At 34.3% G+C, this 20,145-nt stretch overlaps 1 protein-coding gene across 3 annotated transcripts in view; it reads left to right on the forward strand.

The window, feature by feature from the left end:
• SS18 (SS18 subunit of BAF chromatin remodeling complex) overlaps positions 1 to 20,145 on the forward strand; it is an 84,527-nt gene that overhangs the window by 582 nt on the left and 63,800 nt on the right. For 2 of the 3 annotated variants that reach the window (XM_029921532.1, XM_029921533.1), the window contains exons 2-3: positions 2,220 to 2,296; positions 10,225 to 10,309. In XM_029921532.1, coding sequence (XP_029777392.1) covers positions 2,220 to 2,296; positions 10,225 to 10,309 — 162 coding nt within the window. Of the gene's footprint in view, positions 1 to 2,217; positions 2,297 to 10,078; positions 10,117 to 10,224; positions 10,310 to 20,145 lie in introns of those variants that run through there. The other variant, XM_029921531.1, reaches the window with a different exon arrangement.

Genomic DNA, 20,145 nt, shown 5'->3' on the forward strand with positions numbered 1-20,145 from the left:
CCGCGCGGCGCTCCGGAGTTACTTTGGCGTCGCCCCGCCCAGCGCGCCGCGGCTGCTTCGCGCACACCCGATCCCGGGTCGCGGGAGGCCGAGGGGAAGTCGGAGCGCGCGGGTCGCCGCCCCCCGTTGCGCTGCGCACTCCGGCCGACTTGGGACGCTCGCTGGAGAACTTGGAGGGGGGACGCTGCAAGTTCGAGGGGCGGACGAAGGAGGGCCCCCTGGACTTTGGGGAGACCCGCTGAGTTCGCTTCTCCCTCCCAGATTCACCCCCTATCCGTGTACATCAGCAGATACTCAGGGAGCGCCTACTCTAGGTGCTGAGGCTGCAGTGGTGAACCATGGTCCCTGCCTTCATGGAACTTGGAGTCCTGTGGTGGACACAATCTGACAATTGTGACCTATTACAGAAGTGATAAATAGTCGGGGAGGTGCGTCCCTTTTTAGAGCGTAGTGCTGCCCCTGTCGCTGCTGTGTTACTACTGCCAGTTAGGGACACAAAGGTTCTTTATTGTCTGCTGCCCCGTGTTGCCTATGAGCAAGACAGTATTCTCAATTTAATAAGCCAGACTTTGAAAAGTTACTTGCTAGATCTAGGAGTTTACCGTAAATATTTCGGTTTTGTTGTATACACGGGGATGAGGACGAAAGTTAAAGAAAATCAACTTTTCGTACCACTCAGGGCACCGATATATGCCCAGTAGATTATGTTAATGGGCTTCTGTTCACTGTCAAGTTCTTTCTGGGGTGGCATTTGACATTTGCCCAACTGTTGCTTTATTTTATGAGCAAACTCGCTTGTCAGTGCCTGGAGATGCAGTGCTTTCATACACTGCGTTGGGCAAAGTCTGCAGCCTGGCAAACATCTCCAAGTACATAGATGAAAACAGGTTTCTGGAGGGATTCACTTTTTCACTTTTTACTTTTGTTTTTGGACTAAAGAGTCCCGAGGTTGGTTGGTTGGTTTTCCAAAAAGAGGTTTTTTTTTTTTTTCTGTACATCTTAAGGTATTTATTAGTGATTGATTCAGGAGATGCAGATGAAGTAGTTTTCATTCTCAAGATGAGAAGAGAAAATGGGTTCCAAATTAAGTGTATTTTACAGTGTTGAGGGATTGATGTTAGAAATGAGACGACATATTTTAACAGTGAAGTGTGTTAGGTTGAGGAATCGACTGAGAAGATACGTTGTGAAATCGTTAGGCTGGACTAATGGACTTTAAAGACAGATTTTTTGGCGTCCAGTGATTCTATTTAAGAAATAAGTACACTTTTTGGAAGAGCATGCCAGCATTTTTTTTTTCTAGCAAATGAAGATTATAAGTCATATGCGGGAAGAAAGTCACAATGTTAAATGGATTTTTTAAATTAAAAGATCTACGTGAAATCATTGAGATAGAGTGATTTTGGTATTATAATTTATGCTTCTTGAGTCTTGGAAATCTGAGGCAACTTCAGAAGGGACATCTACTCCTGTCCCTTGACCTTAAGATAATCTGAGCCCCTGGAATCATGAGTGCTTTGCAAAGGATTGCAAAGCTGGCACTTAAACTCACTGGCGTTTTCATTGCTACATAAGTATTCTTTCCTCAATGCCACCTTGTATAGATGAATTATTTAACCCTTAAAGCCAATATTGCTTTGAATTGCTATAAGACCATAGAATGATAAATCAGTAATGCGTTTTGTTTTTAAACTTTTGGGACAACTTAATTATAAGGTAAGCTTATAAAGTCTGTAATAAATATTATACATGCTTTTAAATTATCATATTTGATTATTCTATATTTGGAGAATCATAGAACCATACTATACACCACAGGGAAACTAGCCAGCTATCTCCTCAAGCTTCATGGGCTTACATATTCATTGAGGATAAGGACAAAAATTTTTCTCTGCAATTGCAAAACGTAAGAATGATGTAGTCAACTTTTACTGATGACAGGCTAAAGTTTCTGTTACAGGTAGTTGAGGTAATAAAATGTTTGAATACAAAAGAAACCCCTTCTGGGCTTCAGGTAATAATTCAGAGGGAGAATAATTGGAATAGAGTTATTTAAAAATTGTTGATTAAACATAGCATTCCAGGGGTGTGGAATGAGATTTAAGAGACCTGAATGGATTCAGTTCCTATGAATAAACATTTCTGGTAATCTGAAGGATTTTTAAAAATTTAACATGATGCACTAGATTTACAATAAACTTTTTCTAATTTTATTTCAGATGTTGGATGAAAATAACCATCTTATTCAGTGTATAATGGACTATCAGAATAAAGGAAAGACCTCAGAGTGTTCTCAGTAAGAATGATAAGAAAACATTTTATGTATTCATTTTTCTGTGTTGGTTAATTTTTTGTTTCTTTTTAATAACAGCTTTACTGAGATATAATTTACATACCATACGATTCACCTGTTTTAAAGTGTACAATTGAAAGCTTTTAGTATATTCATAGAATTGTATTATCATCACTTCAGTTGATTTTAGAGCATTTTCAGTCTCCAAAAAAATCCTATATCCATTAGCAGTTACTTTCCATTCACAACTTACCTATTGTGAACATTTCGTTTAATGGATGCGTACAATATGTGGTCTTTTTTGACTGAATTCTTTTACTTAGCATAATATTTTCCAAGATTCACCTATGTTGAAGTATACATCAGTACTTTGTTTCTATTACCAAATAATTAGTCATTGTGTGGTTATACCATATTTTATTTATCCATCAATAGTAGACATTTGACTTTTCATTTCTTGGCTACTATGAATAATGTTTCTGTGAACATTAGTGTACACATTTTTATGACTTTTCCTGATACTTACAAAAGAAAAAATTGTTCTTTGAGATGCAGTATCTTATTTTCTTTTTTTCAGTTTATCTTGCATTGTAATATAGTGACTTCAAGTTTGTGTGTTGCCTGATCTGTGGAAAAGTTAGATCTTCACATATATTGATTAGTTACATCCATATATGTGGTTAAGAAAGCAAAACAATAAAGAATTGGTTATCATTCATAAGAACCAAACTTGTTATTTTGAAGTGATGTGTTGGAAATAAATGATATCCTTAATAGAATCTGATGTAATGGAGCGAGTTGAGTATTTTATCAAAAGTCTCTAGAATACTACTGTCCAGTAGAAATGTTTTGCAAACCACAAATGCAATTTTATATTTATTGGTAAGACACATTAAACAAGTAAAAAGCAAGAGAAATTCATTTTGATAACGTATTTTACTTAACCTGTTATTTCCAAAATAATATCACTTCCATGCATAATCAGTATCATATTCAAAACATAATCAATATATATATATTGTTATTATTTTTAAAAATTTATTTTGAGAGAGAGCGAGACAGCCTGAGCACGGGATGGATAGAGAGAGAGGGAGAGAGAGAACCCCAAGCAGGCTTTGCACTATCAGTGCAGAGCCCGATGTGGGGCTTGAGTTCACCAAACTGAGATCATGACCTGGGCCGAAACCGAGAGTTGTACACTTAACCGACTGAGCCACCCAGATGTCCCAGTATATATTTAGATAGTTTACGTTCTTTTGTTTCACATCTAGTCTTTGAAATCTCTTGTAAATCTTACTTTGAAAGCACATCATTTTGAACCAGCCACGTTTCATTCTACCTAGTGGCTACATGTTGGACAAACAGCTCTAGAATGTTTTATTCTCACCATAGTTTTGTGATACATCTGTCTTTCCTAGAGATCTCACTGGTCTGCTCTCAGGTAGATTTTCCCAACGGTCCTGGCTCTTGGCTCCTCATGGGCCTTCCTTATGCTGGACTTTTGCTATCACTTGATTCATGCTTTATCTAATTTTGAATTTCTCGTGGTTACTTTGTCTTTTCCTTTTTCCTTTAAATTATTTTTGCAGTGAAAAGTCATATAGGAATTCATTGTATAAAGCATATCATAGAATATAAAAGTCTGTAGAGGTTAAAGCAAGTCACATTTTACTTTTCACTCTTAGTCTTGTCTCCTTTCCACGGAGGTAACTACTTTAATGGTTTAGTTCCTGTCCTTCCAAACAATTTTTTGTGCATTTACACAAAATACTCAGTTTTTAATGGGTTAGAATTTTATAAATGGAATGGCTGGGTCAAAGACCATGCCAAATTGCCAAATTACCCCGTAAAAAGATTGTATTAGTTTGCTTTCTCCTAGCAGGTTTCAGAGCCTTGGTTTTCAAACCTCTGCCAGCATTGGGTATTAGTCATCTTGCAAGACATTTTGCGCATCTGATTGATGAAAAGTGGTTATCTTTTTTCCTAAAAATTTTTATTTTGAAATAATTTCTTACAAAAAAAGTTTTAAAATGTGTAAGAAACTCATGTATGCCCTTCACTGAAATTCCTTAAATGTTAACATATGATCTTACTTGCCTTATTACTCATTTTCCCCCATATCATTCATTTCTTCTCCATATTGTTTCTCTGAAACATTTGAGAATAAGTTACAGCAATGATTCTCTCTTACCTTTAACTAACTTAGTGTGTATTTCATAAAAATAGGCACAAATTCTTAAATAATAAGAGTACCGTTGTTAAAATTAAGAATGCAATCCTGTTATCTAAACTTCAGACCTGTTTAAAATTTTGCCAATTGTCCCATTAGTATATATATTTTTAGGTCTCGGATCCAGTGCAGGATCAGATGTTGCATTTAATTGTTTCATGCCTTAAGTATATTTTTGATCTGGAACCAGTCTTCAGTCTGTTATTGTTCATGTTGTTGATGTTGTTGAAGAGTACATGGAAGTTCTTTTGGGGAATGTCCCTCATTTTGGGTTTGACTGGTGTTTCCCTTGATTAGATTCATGTTCTGCACTTTGGGCAGGAGCATCACGAAAACAGTGTTGTGTACTTCTCAGGGCATTCTCAAATAGCCCTATGAAAGTAAAAATTTCCTCCCAGTATTTGAGAATTTTTAAGGTGATGCCAATTTCTCCACTGTGAATTTTTTTTTTTTATACTTCATGTGTATATCTTGTTGGAGAGATACCTTGAGAGGCACATAAGCTATTTTGTACTTTCTCTTTTTTTCTCCTCATATTTTCACACAGTAATTTTAGCATCCACCATCCAGTGATTCTTGAGTGAAACAGTTATTACTGTGGTGGTTGCCAAATGGTGGCTAAATCCATCATCCCCTCTACATTTATTTGAAATCCCATTCTAAGGAAAAATTTCTTGTTTCCTGCACCCATTCATTCATTTTTATCTGAATGGACTTATGGATTCTTAAGTGTATTCTCTATGTTCTATATTACTCAATTTTCTTTCTTAAGCTGTTTCTGATGTTGGCCACTAGAGCCCCTCAAGATGGCTTTTTGATATGCATCCATTATTTTTTGTGCATTTTCTTATTTTTTTGCAAAACAGAATGTTCTAGGCTCATCTTATGGAATCACCCATTTCTTCAAAGCCCTGATTGTTTTTTAGAAAATGATATTTAAAGACTTAAGCCTGAGTACTAGTATATTTTATTTTCTAGTCACTTGTACATTTTGCATTTTATATGACCATTTCCATTACTTTATGTATAATATTTCTTCAATGAATCATATCTGTTTATATTTTCAAATATTCTTTTTTTAAGATTTTGTTTTTAATTAATCTCTACACGCAGTGTGGGGCTCAAACCTATAACCTGAGATCCAGGGTCACATGCTCTTCTGACTGAGCTAGCCAGTCACTCTTATTTCAAAATAGTCTTTAAAAAATAATTAGCTGATCTATTTCCTTAGTTTAACTATGGATAGTAATTGGTAGTAAGGAGATCATTACCTCAGATCAGCCATGGGATAATAAAAGTTGACAGGCTCTGATTAGAATACTTACTTTCACCTATGGCTTTCTAAACTGCCAGACATAGCCAAGGGATTTTGTGGCATAGGACTGAGTTTCTTGAAGGACCCAGCAATATAAGACGTGGATGGGAGTGTTCAAATCTAGAACCAACTTTTCAAACTTGAGTCAGCAAAAGTTTATACTGTTTTATTCTTTATATGCTCAGCTCTTTTGTGTATATATGATTATTTCTCTCTTGTTTGCATATTGGAATACACCTGATTTTCTCACATATTTTGTGCAGATGGGGCTTAAATTGATTTAGATAGTCTTACACTTTGCTCTTCCTGTAGATTTAATTTCAATCTTAGAGTTCTTTATAGTCTTTATTTTTCAGTTTGTTAGTGTTGTTTTGTGAGTGAAGAGAAAAAATTCCTCCTTTCAACCTTAAGTGTTTTTTTTCTTGCAATAGGAGAAGGAAAAGGAAAATGAAGAGGAAATGAATAAATGACAGGCATCTGGGAATTGATAGTACAGTTTTAATTAAACAATCCCTTAAGATATGATAACGTTGCCTGAAACTTTTTAAAATATAAAATAACTTTATTTTTATGAAAGCAGCATATGTATTGTAGAAAATTAAAAAACAGATAACATAAAAATGAGATATCAAATACTGTATTCTCCTAAAGATTTTTCACTAGTAACATCTTTTTATATATTGCTGTATCTTTCCTTACTATATACACACAAAGTCATGGTATACTCAATAAAATTAGTAAATCACTTAATGAAGGTCATATGCACAGATCCTCTTCCCTTTAAATTCTAATAACATATATGTGAGAATGTATTAAATGTATTATTGCTCTATGATCGTGTTTGAGCATTTTCTAAATCAACTTACATATTTACTTAAATCAGCCCTTTTTTGTATTTTATCATGGGTGCAACCTTCAGAGGGTCCTGAGAGTGGTTTTCATGCAAAAATTTTGTATTAATCATTATATTAAAGAATTTAGTTTTAAATCTCTAGTATGGTGATTAAAGATAACTTTTATTTTATAAATTATATTTCTATTGTCTTATAAATACAATCTTCATAGCTTCTTGGTAAAGGTTTATTGTTAAAAATAAGATCTGACTTTTTTGGATTTTTTAATTACATAAATAAATTTAACAGTGGTTATTTTATGTTATTCAAGATAATTGATAGAGTGGTTCTTAGTGGAATCTTTGGAAAGTGCAACTGCCTCTCATGTAGTAGGTTAATAATTATGGGTGTATTATAATATCTGTGAGTATTTAGTAGGAAGTTGCCATCATCAAGCGTGAAATGTTGAACTGTTTGTCTGCCCTTATCATATACACTCGGTTTTCTTTTGTTTATATAGACTATTTTAGAGATAATAAGCATATACATTAAAAAAGCATACTACTTCAGTGATAAGTGTAGTAGTATTTATAAAGTTTCTTAGGAAAATGTTTTGTTAATATTTATAGAAGAATCTACTTTTTATTATCCTTTCATTGGGGTCAGCTGAAGCCCAGATTCTTCTGGAATAAATATCTATTGCTTTTTGGGTGACATACACAAACTTGTAAGAGAATATGTATGTATACTACCTTTTCATTATTATTCATCTTTGAATCTTGAATTATCTTAGAAAGAGCTTATTTGATGAATGGTGTAAAAATAATGCAGTTTTACAAAAAAGAAAATCTCCTGAAGTAGGATAAGATATCTAACATTAGGTAAAAAGATTTAAGGTTATTTGGACAATTGGAGTAATTTGAATGGATTCTGTGGATTAGATGGTATTACTGTATCAGTATTTGTCGTACTGTCATTGTATATGAGAATTCCATGTTTTGGGGAAATTGACACTGACGTGTTAAAAGTAATGGGATATTATGTTTGTAACTGACTCTCAAAAGGTTTTGAACAAAGTGTGTGTGTGCTTGTATGTGTGCATATATTGGTGTGTGTGTTTAGAGGTGGAGTAAGACGTGAAATGTCAATGATTGGGGAGTGTGGGAGAAAGATATTTGGAAGTTCTTTATACTATCCTTAAAATTATAAGTTTAAAATTATTTGAGAATTAAAAGTTAAAAAGATTTAGTTTGGAGAAATGTCTTAAAATTAAAATGCTCCATAAAAGATGCTCTATTTATAGACATTTAGAATCACAAGGGACTTTAGAGATCTACTTTAACTCTCATTATTTTACAAATGAGGCTTTAAGACCTTGGCAGATTAGATTTAACTGTATTTTAACATTGAGTTGTTAAGTACTAATCAGCATGACTAAAATTTTTTCTTAAAGGGTTAGAGGAAACCATCTGTCCTAGTAAGATTTGTTATTTTTATTTTTGCAGGGTGGTCAGCAAATCTCTTATCTGAATATATTAAAGCCATATTAATACTCAGAGAAGAACAGAAAAACTTCAAGGAGTAGACTTTTGAAATGGGTTATATGTTCTAATTAAAAATGGCAAGCCGCTTTTGGAATCCCGTATCTTAAATTCCATTCAAGATCTCTACAGAATAATGAAATAGTCCCAACTAGTGGTGCTTGTTAATGCTGTTTTAGGAATTTTGACAATATAATTAACCATTATGAATAGATCAGCACAATTTAATCATTTCTGGTCCTTTTGTAATTTTTTAAATTATTTTTTTAAATTAAAATTTTTTATGATGTTTGTTTATTTTTGAGAGAGACAGAGACAGAGCATGAGTGGAGGAGGGGCAGACAGAGAGGGAGACACAGAATCTGAAATAGGCTCCAGGTTCTGAGCTGTCAGCACAGAGCCGGACATGGGGCTTGAATTTATGGACCATGAGATCATGACCTGAGCTGAAGTCGGACACCCAACCAGCTGAGCCACCCAGGCACCCCTGGTCCTTTTTTTTTTTTTTTTTTTTAATATAGAGATTACTATAACAAACATGATTTCGGGCTGGGCAACGTATTGTAATATGTGAGGAACATTAATAGCCTAAATTTGTTTTTAAGCAACAATAACAAAAACAGAAACAAAAGGAAAAAAACTTTGGGAAGTGTTGGGGTTGAGTATTACCTTGATTTATGGTGATGGTAATCACAGGTGTTTGAATATACCCAAACTAATCAAAGTATACAAATTAAATAAGTGTGGTTCTTTGTATATTAGTTATACCTCAATAAATCTAAAAAAAATAAAAAAGCATAAACTTGTTAGGGAAATTTAAGATCATTGAGAATTAGGATTTTTTTCTCTAATTTCTCTAAATGTAATGAAACCAGTTCTAATAGAAAAAATATAATGCCACAAAACTTTACGAGGATACCTTATATAGTGTCTAGAGAATGACTTCATCTGGGATCTGTTTTAGAAGACTTTATTTAGCTGAGTAAAGTTCTTTTATCTTATTTTCATTATTTTAATTTGTATTTAATGTTTCTCAGTAAACAAAATTCTAAAACAGCCTGACAATTTGGTATAGGATTTAAGTTTGTATCTGGAGGGTTGATAAAATACTAGTAACTGGATCACTACTAATTTACAGAGGGTTAGCAAAACCAGTTTATAAGATCACAATGAACAAGTTTAACCATTTCATTACAGTGTGAGAATTTGCTATATTTTTTAAAGTAAATTCTTAATGGTATTTGTGTCCTATTATTTTTCCTGAGAGATATGTGTGTGTGTGTGTGTGTGTGTGTGTGTGTGTGTGTGTGTATGTGTGTGTGTGTGTGTGTGTGTGTGTGTGTGTGTATGTAATTGAAGACACCTGTGTGTCTTCTTTATCTGCTGAGCCCCAGTAGATGGGCAGTATAACTGTAGCAGGCATAAATTGTTGGTCTCTGCTGCAGGAGAAGGAAAAATTGTGTGGTTCCTACCTCCTTTCTCACATTTTTAGCAGATCATGTTGCCTGTACTTGGGTTTCAAGTTTTTAGCAACATGAAAATGTCAAAGGGAAGGGAATAAGCATACCAGTTTTGTTGAATTCCTTCAGTCTAGGTCTCTTTTTTAAAAGCACATGTAGAGCCAGTACATTTCTCAGTAATTCTAATTACTAAGCTGTGCAATATTGTACATATTACCTTTCTAAACCTCAGTTGACTCATCTGTAAAATGGAGAAAATACGAACTTTTCCTCCACCATAGTGTTGGTCTGAGGACTAGATAAAATATATAGGTATATAAGACAACTATAATGGTATCTAACAAATGGTAAGATCTGTGTTTATTATTATCTTTGAATGTATTTACTATTTGGAATTATTTTGCAGAGGAACTAGGAAAAAATTGAAGTGCTATTGATGTTCAGGTAACATAAATCTTTTATTAAACTCGAGAAATAATTAGAATGCTATTTGTGTTTAGGAAGATAGGAAGAAAATTATTTTTAATATTGATGTTTGTTTTGTTTTAATAGGTACCAGCAGATGTTGCATACGAACTTGGTCTACCTGGCTACAATAGCAGATTCTAATCAAAATATGCAGAGTCTTTTACCAGCAGTAAGTACCTTTAAAATAGTGTAAAGTAGACCATCTTTATAGAATTATGTATAGTATAACACTTTTTTGATTGGTGATTTTTAAGTACTATTTAGTAAATCCTGCCCTCTGATAACATGAGGGTATTCTTCTATTTGTTCTAAAAGCTGTATTGTTTTGCCTTCATATTTAATTTGAATTAATTCTCCTAGAATTGATTCCCTCCGTGAAAAATCTATATCCATCCATCCATTCACCCATATACCCACTTGCCTACCAATTTATTTGTTTTAATTTGTAATTGCGCATATAATTTATGAATAAGTCTGTATTGTTTCAAAGCAAATCCCAGGCATCTTATACTTTCACTGGTAAATACTTCAGTCAGCATCTCTGCCAGAGAAGAACCCTTGTTCCACCCAAAAATATTAACCAAAATTCCTTAATGTCTTATCATACGTGGGCTATCTTCAACTTTCACTGATTATCTTAAACCCATCCAAATGTTTTAATGATTGTTTGCCACAGGATCCAGACAAGGTCCACATGTTGCGTTGGTTTGATATGTGTCCTAAGTCTCTTTTAATCTATATCACTTTATCTTTTTTATTCTCCACTTATTTGTTGAAGAAACTGGGTCATGTATTTTGTAGTTTCTTATATTCTGGATTTGGCTGATAGTATCCTCATGGTCCTTTAATATGTTCTTCCATCTCATCTCTTATTTCCTATAAACTGAAAATTGGGTAGGGAGACTTGATTAGAGTTAGGTTTAGTTTTGTGTTAGGAATATTTCATTGATGGTGCTGCGTCATTGCCTATTGTATCACATCAGGAGAAACATTTTGGTTGTTCCATTTTTAGTAATGTTAAGATTGGTTGATGAGTACAGCCTGATCAATCTATTATTATAAAGTTCTCCAGCAACTATTCTCTTAATGCTTTTAGCTGTCATTGATGCCTTTTGACTGGATCTGTTATTTCATTTTGGCATCATAGAATGATGAATTTCTAATTGTACAGTCCTCTTACATTTATTATCTGTACTTCTTTTAGAAAGGAAAACTTCCTTTCATCAAGTATTTGATTATCCTGCAGTAGTCCCTATATGAGAGTCATGATAAAGGCTGGTTTCCATTCTCGTCAATTTTTAGAATAACAAGTTGGCCCCTAGCAATTGGTGAAAGTGACCAGTGGGGTTTTTTTTTTTTTATCTAAACATACAGGTTTTTATATTTTTAATGGGTTTAAGTCCATTGTAGTCATTCTTTATGACACTTCAAATTACTTCATCTTTGGTCAGTGACAACCTCTTCATTTGGCTGCTGTGTCCTTCTGACATTCCTGTCTTCTTGTATAGCTTCTTTTAGGAATTGGGAAAGCTATCAGGCTGACTATATTTTCTGGCCCAAAGCTATTCTGCCTCAGCCATTTTTTAAAGCAATACTTTTTCAGTGGGAAGTGATATGTAGAGACAACAGTTTGGATGTTTGGGGCATTCATTATTACTGGGTTTTCATTGTTTCTAGGTATTTTTGGTGGACAGAACTAGTAAACACATTTTTAGAAAAAGAAAGTATTGAATTAGTGATATTTCTTTTCAGGAAAGGTTCTTTTAGTTAGCTTTGATTTTATGTGTTATCTTTTCTGTCTTACGCTAAAAATCTTGGTACCTTAATGAATTATTATAGTTGTTTGCTCTATACTACTACACTGATAATTTCAGTATAACAATACAAAGGTTGTCACTAGCAATAAGACACTTATTCTTAAAAGATATCCCACTAGCTATATATAATCAATGAGTTTCTTTTTGAATCTGAAATAATTTATATGATTATTATTATGAACTTAATTGCCACCTAGGTAGAATTTATTTTTGTGACTGGAATGAGGAATGGGTTCCATTTCACTTGTTTCCATTTGGATAGATCTCTGTCCCAGCATTATCTGTTAGAAAAACAAAACTTTTTTCTATATTGTCACGCAATCTTTATTGTATATCAAGTGTCCATATATGTGTAGGTCTGATCTCTGTTCCATCCCATTGGTCTGTTTTTATAAATTCCACCATCTTATCACACTTGTCATAGTTTAATAAATCTTGATGTATGTTAGAGAAGTTCTTACTCCTTACGTTTTTCAATAATACCTTGGCTATTGGTCCTTTGCATTTTCCTATATGCTTAAACATCAACATCTCTAACATAATCCTGTTGTAATTTTCATTGAGATTACCTTGACTCTAATTTGGGGAGAATTTATAGCTTTACAATATTGAGGCTTTCAAATCATGATCATTGCAAGTAATTTTATTTACTTTGTCCTTTAAATATCTTTCAGTGGAGTTTTATGATTTTCTCTGCAGATGATTTGCATATCTTTCATTGGACTTACTGCTAGTCATTTCATATTTTTTGAGGCTATTTTAAGAGTCTTTGTTTTTAAAGTTTTATTTTCTAACTGCATTTGCTGTTTACATGGAAATGCAGTTGATACTGAATTTCACAGACTTGTTCAGTTCTTATTTCTAACAGTTTTTCTGTAGATACCTTCTGTTTTCTATATTCACGAACATATTTGTGAATAATGAGTTTTGTTTCTTTCTTGCCAGTCCTTACACCTTTTATTTCTTTCTCTTGCCTTACTTCTCTGGCTAGGACCTCCACTACCTTCCCGAAAAGAAGTGGTGATAGAGGACATCCTTATCTTTTTCCTGATCACAAAGGGAAAGCTTTCACTGTTTGACCATTAAGTATGATGTTTGCTGTAGTTTTTTGTAGACGCCTATTATCAGGTTAAGGAAGTCCCCTTCTGTTTCTGTTGTACTATACTTTTATACTATACTTTGTACTAAATACTTTTATTGCATCTAATAAGATGGTCATAAATTTTTTCTTCTTTAATCTGTTAATGTGGTGAATTACATTGATTTACTTTTTAATGTTTAGTAAATCTTGCCTTCTTGTAATTAACCTATTTTTTCATAACCCACTTGGTAATGGTCTTTGGTTTGCTTTAGTTTGGTCCTGGTCTCCAAAAAATATTGTTTTTTAATTGTTGGTTTTTTTTTTTACATTTTATTTTATATTTGAGAGACAGAGCACAATTGGGGAAGGGGCAGAGAGAGGGAGACCCAGAATCTGAAGCAGGCTCCAGGCTTTGAGCTGTCAGCACGGAGCCTGACACAGGGCTTGAACCCATGAACTGTGAGATCATGACCTGAGCCGAAGTTGGATGCTTAACCCACTGAGCCACCTAGGCGCCCCAAGTTTGTTAAAATTTTGATCAAGATTTTTATGTCTTTGTTCTTGAGTGTAATTGATTTTTAATTTTCGTTTCTTTTCATGCATTTGTCTGGGTTTTATTTTGAGGTTATATTGGCTTTATAAAATGAGCTGGAGAATTTTCCTACTTTTTCTTATCTGGAGTAATTTGCATGATTGAGCTACTCTTTCTTAAACGATTGGTGTAATTCTTTCGAAAAACCATCTGGATCTGGAGTTTTCTTTGTGAGAAAGCTTTTGTTTACTAACTCAGTTCCTTTATTGGTTACAGGATAATTAATAACATCTATATTTTTTGAGTTGCCTATTTTGGTAAATTGTGCTTTTTAGCATTTACTGAGTTTAATATTTTTTGGCATAAAATTCATCAAATAATCTTATCTCTAATATCCTCAGGATCTGTGGTGATATTTTCTTTTTTATTTTTAACATTACTAATGCCTTCTCTTTTAAAAATGTTTTTGTGGGGTGCCTGGGTGGCTCAGTCAGTTAAAACAGTTTTTGATCACTCTTGCCAGTTGTTTTTACCTTTTTTTTAACATCTTTTCAAAGAATCAGTTTTTGGCTTTGATTTTTCTCTGTGGCAGCATTTCTCAGACTTTTTATTTTCAGAAACCCATTATACTTAAAAATTATTGAGGACTCTGAAGAACTTTATATAGGTTATGTATGTTGATATATTTGTAAATTTTCCTCAGTGTTTTAATTAAGACAGAAATTCAAAAAAAAATTTTATATTTTATTTTATTTTTGAGAGAGAGAGAGGGAGAATGTGAGTGGGGGAGGGACAGAGTGAGAGGGAGACACAGAATCCAAAGCAGGCTTCAGGCTCTGAGCTGTTAGCACAGAGCCCAATGCAGGGCTTGAACTCATGAAACACTAGATCATGACCTATGCCAAAGTCAGATGCTTAACCAATTGAGCCACCCAGGTGGCCCCAGAAGATTTTAATGTTTATTTATTTTGAGAGAGAGAGAGAGTGTATGTGTGTGAGAAAGAGCAAGTAGAGTAGGGGCAGAGAGAGGAAGAGAGAGAATCCCAAGCAGGCTCTGTACTGACAGCTGAGAGCCCAATGTGGGTCTCAATCTCAGGAAGCATGAGATCATGACCTGAGCTGAAATCAAGAGTGGAGCGCTTAACTGGCTGAGCCACCCAGGTCCCCCAAGACAGAAAAAATTTTATTTTTATCAGTTCATTTAAAATGAATAATAATAAATCACTGCATGTTAATTTAAGTAACATTCTTTAAAGGAAAAATAACCATATTTTTTAGAACAGATTTAGTGAGCTATGAATCGCATTGTTTAATAATTTTGCAAATTTTTTTAAACATCTGACTTAATAGAAAATAGCTGTATTCTCTTATCTACTTTTTTTTAGTTTTTTTTTTTTAATGTTTCTGTATTTATTTGAGAGAGAGAGATTGCGTGCATTCTCTGCAGAGAGGCAGAGAGGGAGAGAGAGAATTCCAAGGAGGCTCCACACTGCCAGGGCAGAGCCCGATGTGGGGCTCGAACTCATGAAGCCATGAGATTATGACCTGAGCCAAAATCAAGAGTCTGATGTTTAACTGACTGAGCCATCCAGACACCTCTCTCCTACCTACTTCTGAATTCCATCTAGTGTACTATGTTTTTGTTGAAGTAAAATAAAATCTAGTCGCTCATTCGGGTACGGAATCAGAAAAGGGAAGACTGTTTTCATAGCCTTTTCAGATTGTTGTACTATACTCTTCTTTGATTGTATGGAGGATCTCAAGTGTTTTTTCTAAAGGTTGTTTGCAGTATGGAATCTGAAAAATCAATAGGTTTTTCCTAATCTGGCACATTAAAGTTCATGGGTCTGTCCTACATTTTGCATTTTGGATGGATCTTCTAATCATGCATAATTTTGTAACATGCTTTGGTTATCTGGAAAATATAAGTGCATTGGGTTATGTACAACTTCTAAATAGTGACATGTATTATTATATGACACCAAAACTTATATTTGATATGTTTACCAATCTCATCAAAAGTAAGTATTGGGAAGCTGTCAAACTGAAGACAGTAGATGTTAAAGTTAGCCAAGTTCCCATTTTTTTTTCTTAAATTTTCTTTTTAATATTTATTTATTTTTGAAAGAGAGACTGAGCACAAGCAGGGGAGGGGCAGAGAAAGAGGGAGACACAGAATCTGAAGCAGGCTCCAAGCTCGGAGCTGTCAGCACAGAACCTAATACAGGGGTTGAACTCACAAACCCTGAGATCATGACCTGAGCCAAAGTCGGATGCTTAACCGACTGAGCCACCCAGGTGCCCTGCAAATGCTATCAGTTTGTTTTCCAGCTTCACTGTGTTCATTTTTGAGCAAATGTCCACCAGATACCAAACCTGGATAACTATAGTTTGTCTAGAAGTTTTTCTTTCAAGTAAAAATGGTATTCCCTGAAAACTGCCTATATCAGCAAGCGACTCAGTCAAAGGGTGCTTATATCTTACTTTGATTTGCAACAGATGTATTTATTATGTTTTCATTTTGTCACAGTATTTAATTGACCTAGAAAATTTAATAAATGAGTACTTTTTACTTCATAAAGGACATTCTTAAATGAAAATGACTTTCATTTTATTTTAACTGTTAGTCTGTGGTAATACAGTGATTTGTTGTAGAGTTTGGTGCCTTGATTCATACTAAGGCTTTTGCAGTTACAACACCTTTTTACTTTTGCACCATTGTTGTAAATATCAGCATAGCATAAAAATATTGTTAGGGAGCTCGTTTTGACCTTTTAGACTCTAAAAGGACCACATTTTGTGAACGGTTGTTCTTTTGTATGTTTTTATGATTAATTTCTGATCTTTATTTCCTTTTACTTTACTGTATTTTGCTGTTCTTTTCTGACTTTTGAGGTGAATGCCTAATTCATCAGTTTTCATTTTTTCAAGCTAATATATGCATTTAAGAGCATACATTTCTCTCTAATAGTTTGAATATGTAGTATATTCATATTTATTCAGTTCCAAATATCTTCTAAGGCTCTTCTTTTTTTTAATGTTTCATTTATTTTTGAGAAAGAGAGACAGCGTGAGCAGGGGAAGGTCAGAGACAGAGGGAGACACAGAATCTGAAGACAGGCTCTAGGCTCTGAGCTAGCTGTCAGCACAGAGCCTGACATGGGGCTTGAACCCATGAATTGTAAGATCATGACCTGAGCTGAAGCCGGACGCTTAACCCACTGAGCCACCCAGGCGCCTCAGTTCCAAATACCTTCTAATTTCCAGTGTTATTTCTTCTTTATACATGGGTTGACAAACACATTTTTTAGTTTCCAAACATGGACATTTTATCATTTTCTTTTTATTAATGATTTCTGGCTTTGTTGCATTGTGGTTTTGTAACATTTTGTATGATTTAGTTCTCTGGAATTCTTTGAGATTTGTTTTATGATGCAACGTATGGCCAATGTTTTTTTAAGTGTTCCACGTATAGTTAAAAAAGAATGTGTATTCCTTAGTCCCTGAATACAGAGGCCTGTATATGTTTATTGGGTCAAATGTGGTGATCTTCTTTGAATCTTCTATGGTGTTAATTGATTTTTTTTTAACTTTCCTGATGCTTTGTTTATTCTATCAGTTATTGAGAGACATATGTTTAAAGTGTATAATTGTGGATTGTCTTTTTTTCTTTGTAACTCTTCCAAGATTTTGTTTAACACATTTCAAGGTATTGTTAGTAAGTACATATCTATCTTAAAATGTTGCAGCTCTGTGGTTCTTTGTAACATTTGTCATTATGAAATAATTTCCTTCTTTATATCTAATAATGCGTCTTGTCTTAATGTCTACTTATCTGACATTCATGTTAGCTTGTTAGCTTTCTTTAGTGTTTGCATGGTATAGTCATTGCATTCCCTTGTGTTAGAATGTGTTTTATGAGTGGCCTATAGATTTTTTTAAATGGTCCAATCTAGCAATCTTTTAATTTGGAACATTAAATCTATCCATTTATATTGAATGTAATCACTCACGTATCTGAATTTAAAGCTGCCGTCCTTCAGTGTACTTTTTGTTTGTCTCATTTATTGTATATTCCTTTTTTCAGTTCTTTTGTCTTTTATTTTTTTATTACTTTTTTCCTCTTCTAGATTGGAAATTATATATTGTACACTTACATGCTTAGTATTCTTTCAGTGGTTACTATACAGTTTGTAATGCGCTTCCCAGATATTACACGGACCCTTCGATGCTTTATTTCTATTCATTCCTCAGATGACACTGTTGTCATGCACTTTAAATCTCTACATGATTATGCACAAGTGTTGGTTATAACTGTTTTTTTTTTTTTTTAGGTAGTATTCATTCGAGTTATCATCATTGTTAACCGTTTCTGATACTTTTTATTTCTCCCTTCATTTACAAAATCTTTTCTCTGATCATTTTCTTTTTCCACCGTAAAGAACATATTTTAGTATTTTCACTAAGGACTGGTTTGCTGGTGACAGATACCTTCAGGTTTGTTGTTGTTTGGTGACCTGAAAATGCCTTTATTTCAATTTCACCATTATTCATTTTTTAAATGTTATTTTTGAGAGAGAGAGAGAGAGAGACCGAGACCAAGTGAGAGAAGGGGAGGGACAGAAAGAGGGAGACATAAAATCTGAAACAGGCTCCAGGCTCTGAGCTGTCAGCACAGAGCATGACATGGGACTCGAACTCAGGAATGATGAGATCATGACCTGAGCTGAAGTTGCACGCTTAACCGACTGAGCCACTGAGGTGCCCCTCACCATCATTCTTAAAAGGATGTTTTTGCCAGGGCAGATTATTGTTTTCTGGCTTGTATGGATTGGAAATTTAGTTGTTGCTGTTACTATTTTGAAAGAATCTATTTTCTCTCTGTTGGAGATTTTTTGCTTCATCTGGAGTTTTCTGCAGTTTTACTGTACCATCTGTAGGCATGGATTTCTTTTATTTATCCTGCTTGCAATGTGTTGAGGTTTCTGAAATCTGTGAATTGATGTCTTTTATCAGTTTAGGAAATTATCAGCTGGCTTTGTAGATTGGCAAACGTGCCTGTGGCAAAGGAACCCCTCTAAGTTTGGGCCCACTTCTCTGGACTTCCTTTCTTTTTCTGAACTTGGCCTGATCATTTTTCATTACTTTGTCTGCTCTCCCATGTCTTCAAACATATTTTTAAAATATCTGTTGAGTTTTTTTTTCATTGTCCTCAGTGGAGAATTGTTTGAATGTCCTAGTTTATCACTACCTTAGATGATTCCTTTAAGTATTGGAATTGTATTCCATTTTGCTGTCCATATAATAACTAATAGAATATTAGTTACTTTTAAGGCTTCTCAAATATAACTGTTTGTTTGGAGAGAGAACAGACACCAGGAGAATAACTACTATGCATTGAGTCCTTCAGTACTTTTATTTCATCTTCAGAAAGCTTTTGGATATCAGTCCCGTTCTATAGCTGAGGAAACAGTCTCAGGTTAACTAACACGCTGAGGGACTCATAGTTGGTACATGGTAGGATGGGATTTGAACACAGGCTTTACTGAAAGCAGTTTGTGCTTTATGCTATCATGTCTTGTTGCTCCTAGGATGGAATGGAAATAAAATCCTGACTCACTTGCTCTTGCTGGTGTGTCACTGTAGGATTCAGCTAGGTCTTCACAGGGTTTGAATCTGAATTTTATAACCTACAGTGTCTTGATTGTTTTATTGTGTTATGGAAATGAGTGCTGTAATCATTTTCGGGGTTTTATTTTGTTTTTTGTTTTTTTTTTTTTTTTGGTCTAGCATTATTCTTATATTTAGGTGTTAATTTTTTAAAAATGTTATGTGACTGGGTCTGCTTATAGTTTGGGGACTAAATGACAGGTGAAAGTGGCAGGTTAAGAATTTAGCTTATCACCTGGTGACCTGTAATTAAGTGATTTTTAACCTTGTTTCCCTGCTCTAGCACATCTGAAGATATGACAGATTCTCAACAGTTCTCATCAAGAACAACTAATTATGGCAGGCATTCGGGTCTCAGGGCGTTGAAGGTGGAATGGGGGACATTTCCTTCTAGATAGTCTTTCTTGAATCTTGTGGGTGGTTGGGAAGTGGTAGTTTGCAAAATGTCCTCTGCTGATTCTGTATCTCTTTCACGTCCCTTCTACCCACCAACTGAAATTCTTTTTGTGACTGCAAACTGTGGATTTTGTCAGTTTGTCTTGATTTGAAATACTGTCTCCATAAAACGTGGAAATGTCTTAATGTCTGAAATACCACAGCCTCTTTGATATGTCCCATATTCTTTGTAGCTATTATATAGAACATTAAAATGTTTGGTCAGTTCGTGTTTCTTGAGATTTAGGGACTCATTTCTCTTGGCCTTCTTGAGGAAACTCTTGATTCGTGAGATGTCAGTGTGGTAGAAATTCATTATGGTACAACAAAATCTCAGAATTTACTGTTCTGCTCTCACCTGTTAAGCTATAAACTGATAATTGAATTTTTGCATTTGTTTTTTATAGAATTTTCATTTTTCTTTATAGATTAAATAGGGCAATAAAAACCATTACCATTATGTGCAGGGA

The sequence above is a fragment of the Suricata suricatta genome, chromosome 14 (genome assembly GCF_006229205.1).
Source record: "Suricata suricatta isolate VVHF042 chromosome 14, meerkat_22Aug2017_6uvM2_HiC, whole genome shotgun sequence".
Taxonomy (NCBI): domain Eukaryota; kingdom Metazoa; phylum Chordata; class Mammalia; order Carnivora; family Herpestidae; genus Suricata; species Suricata suricatta.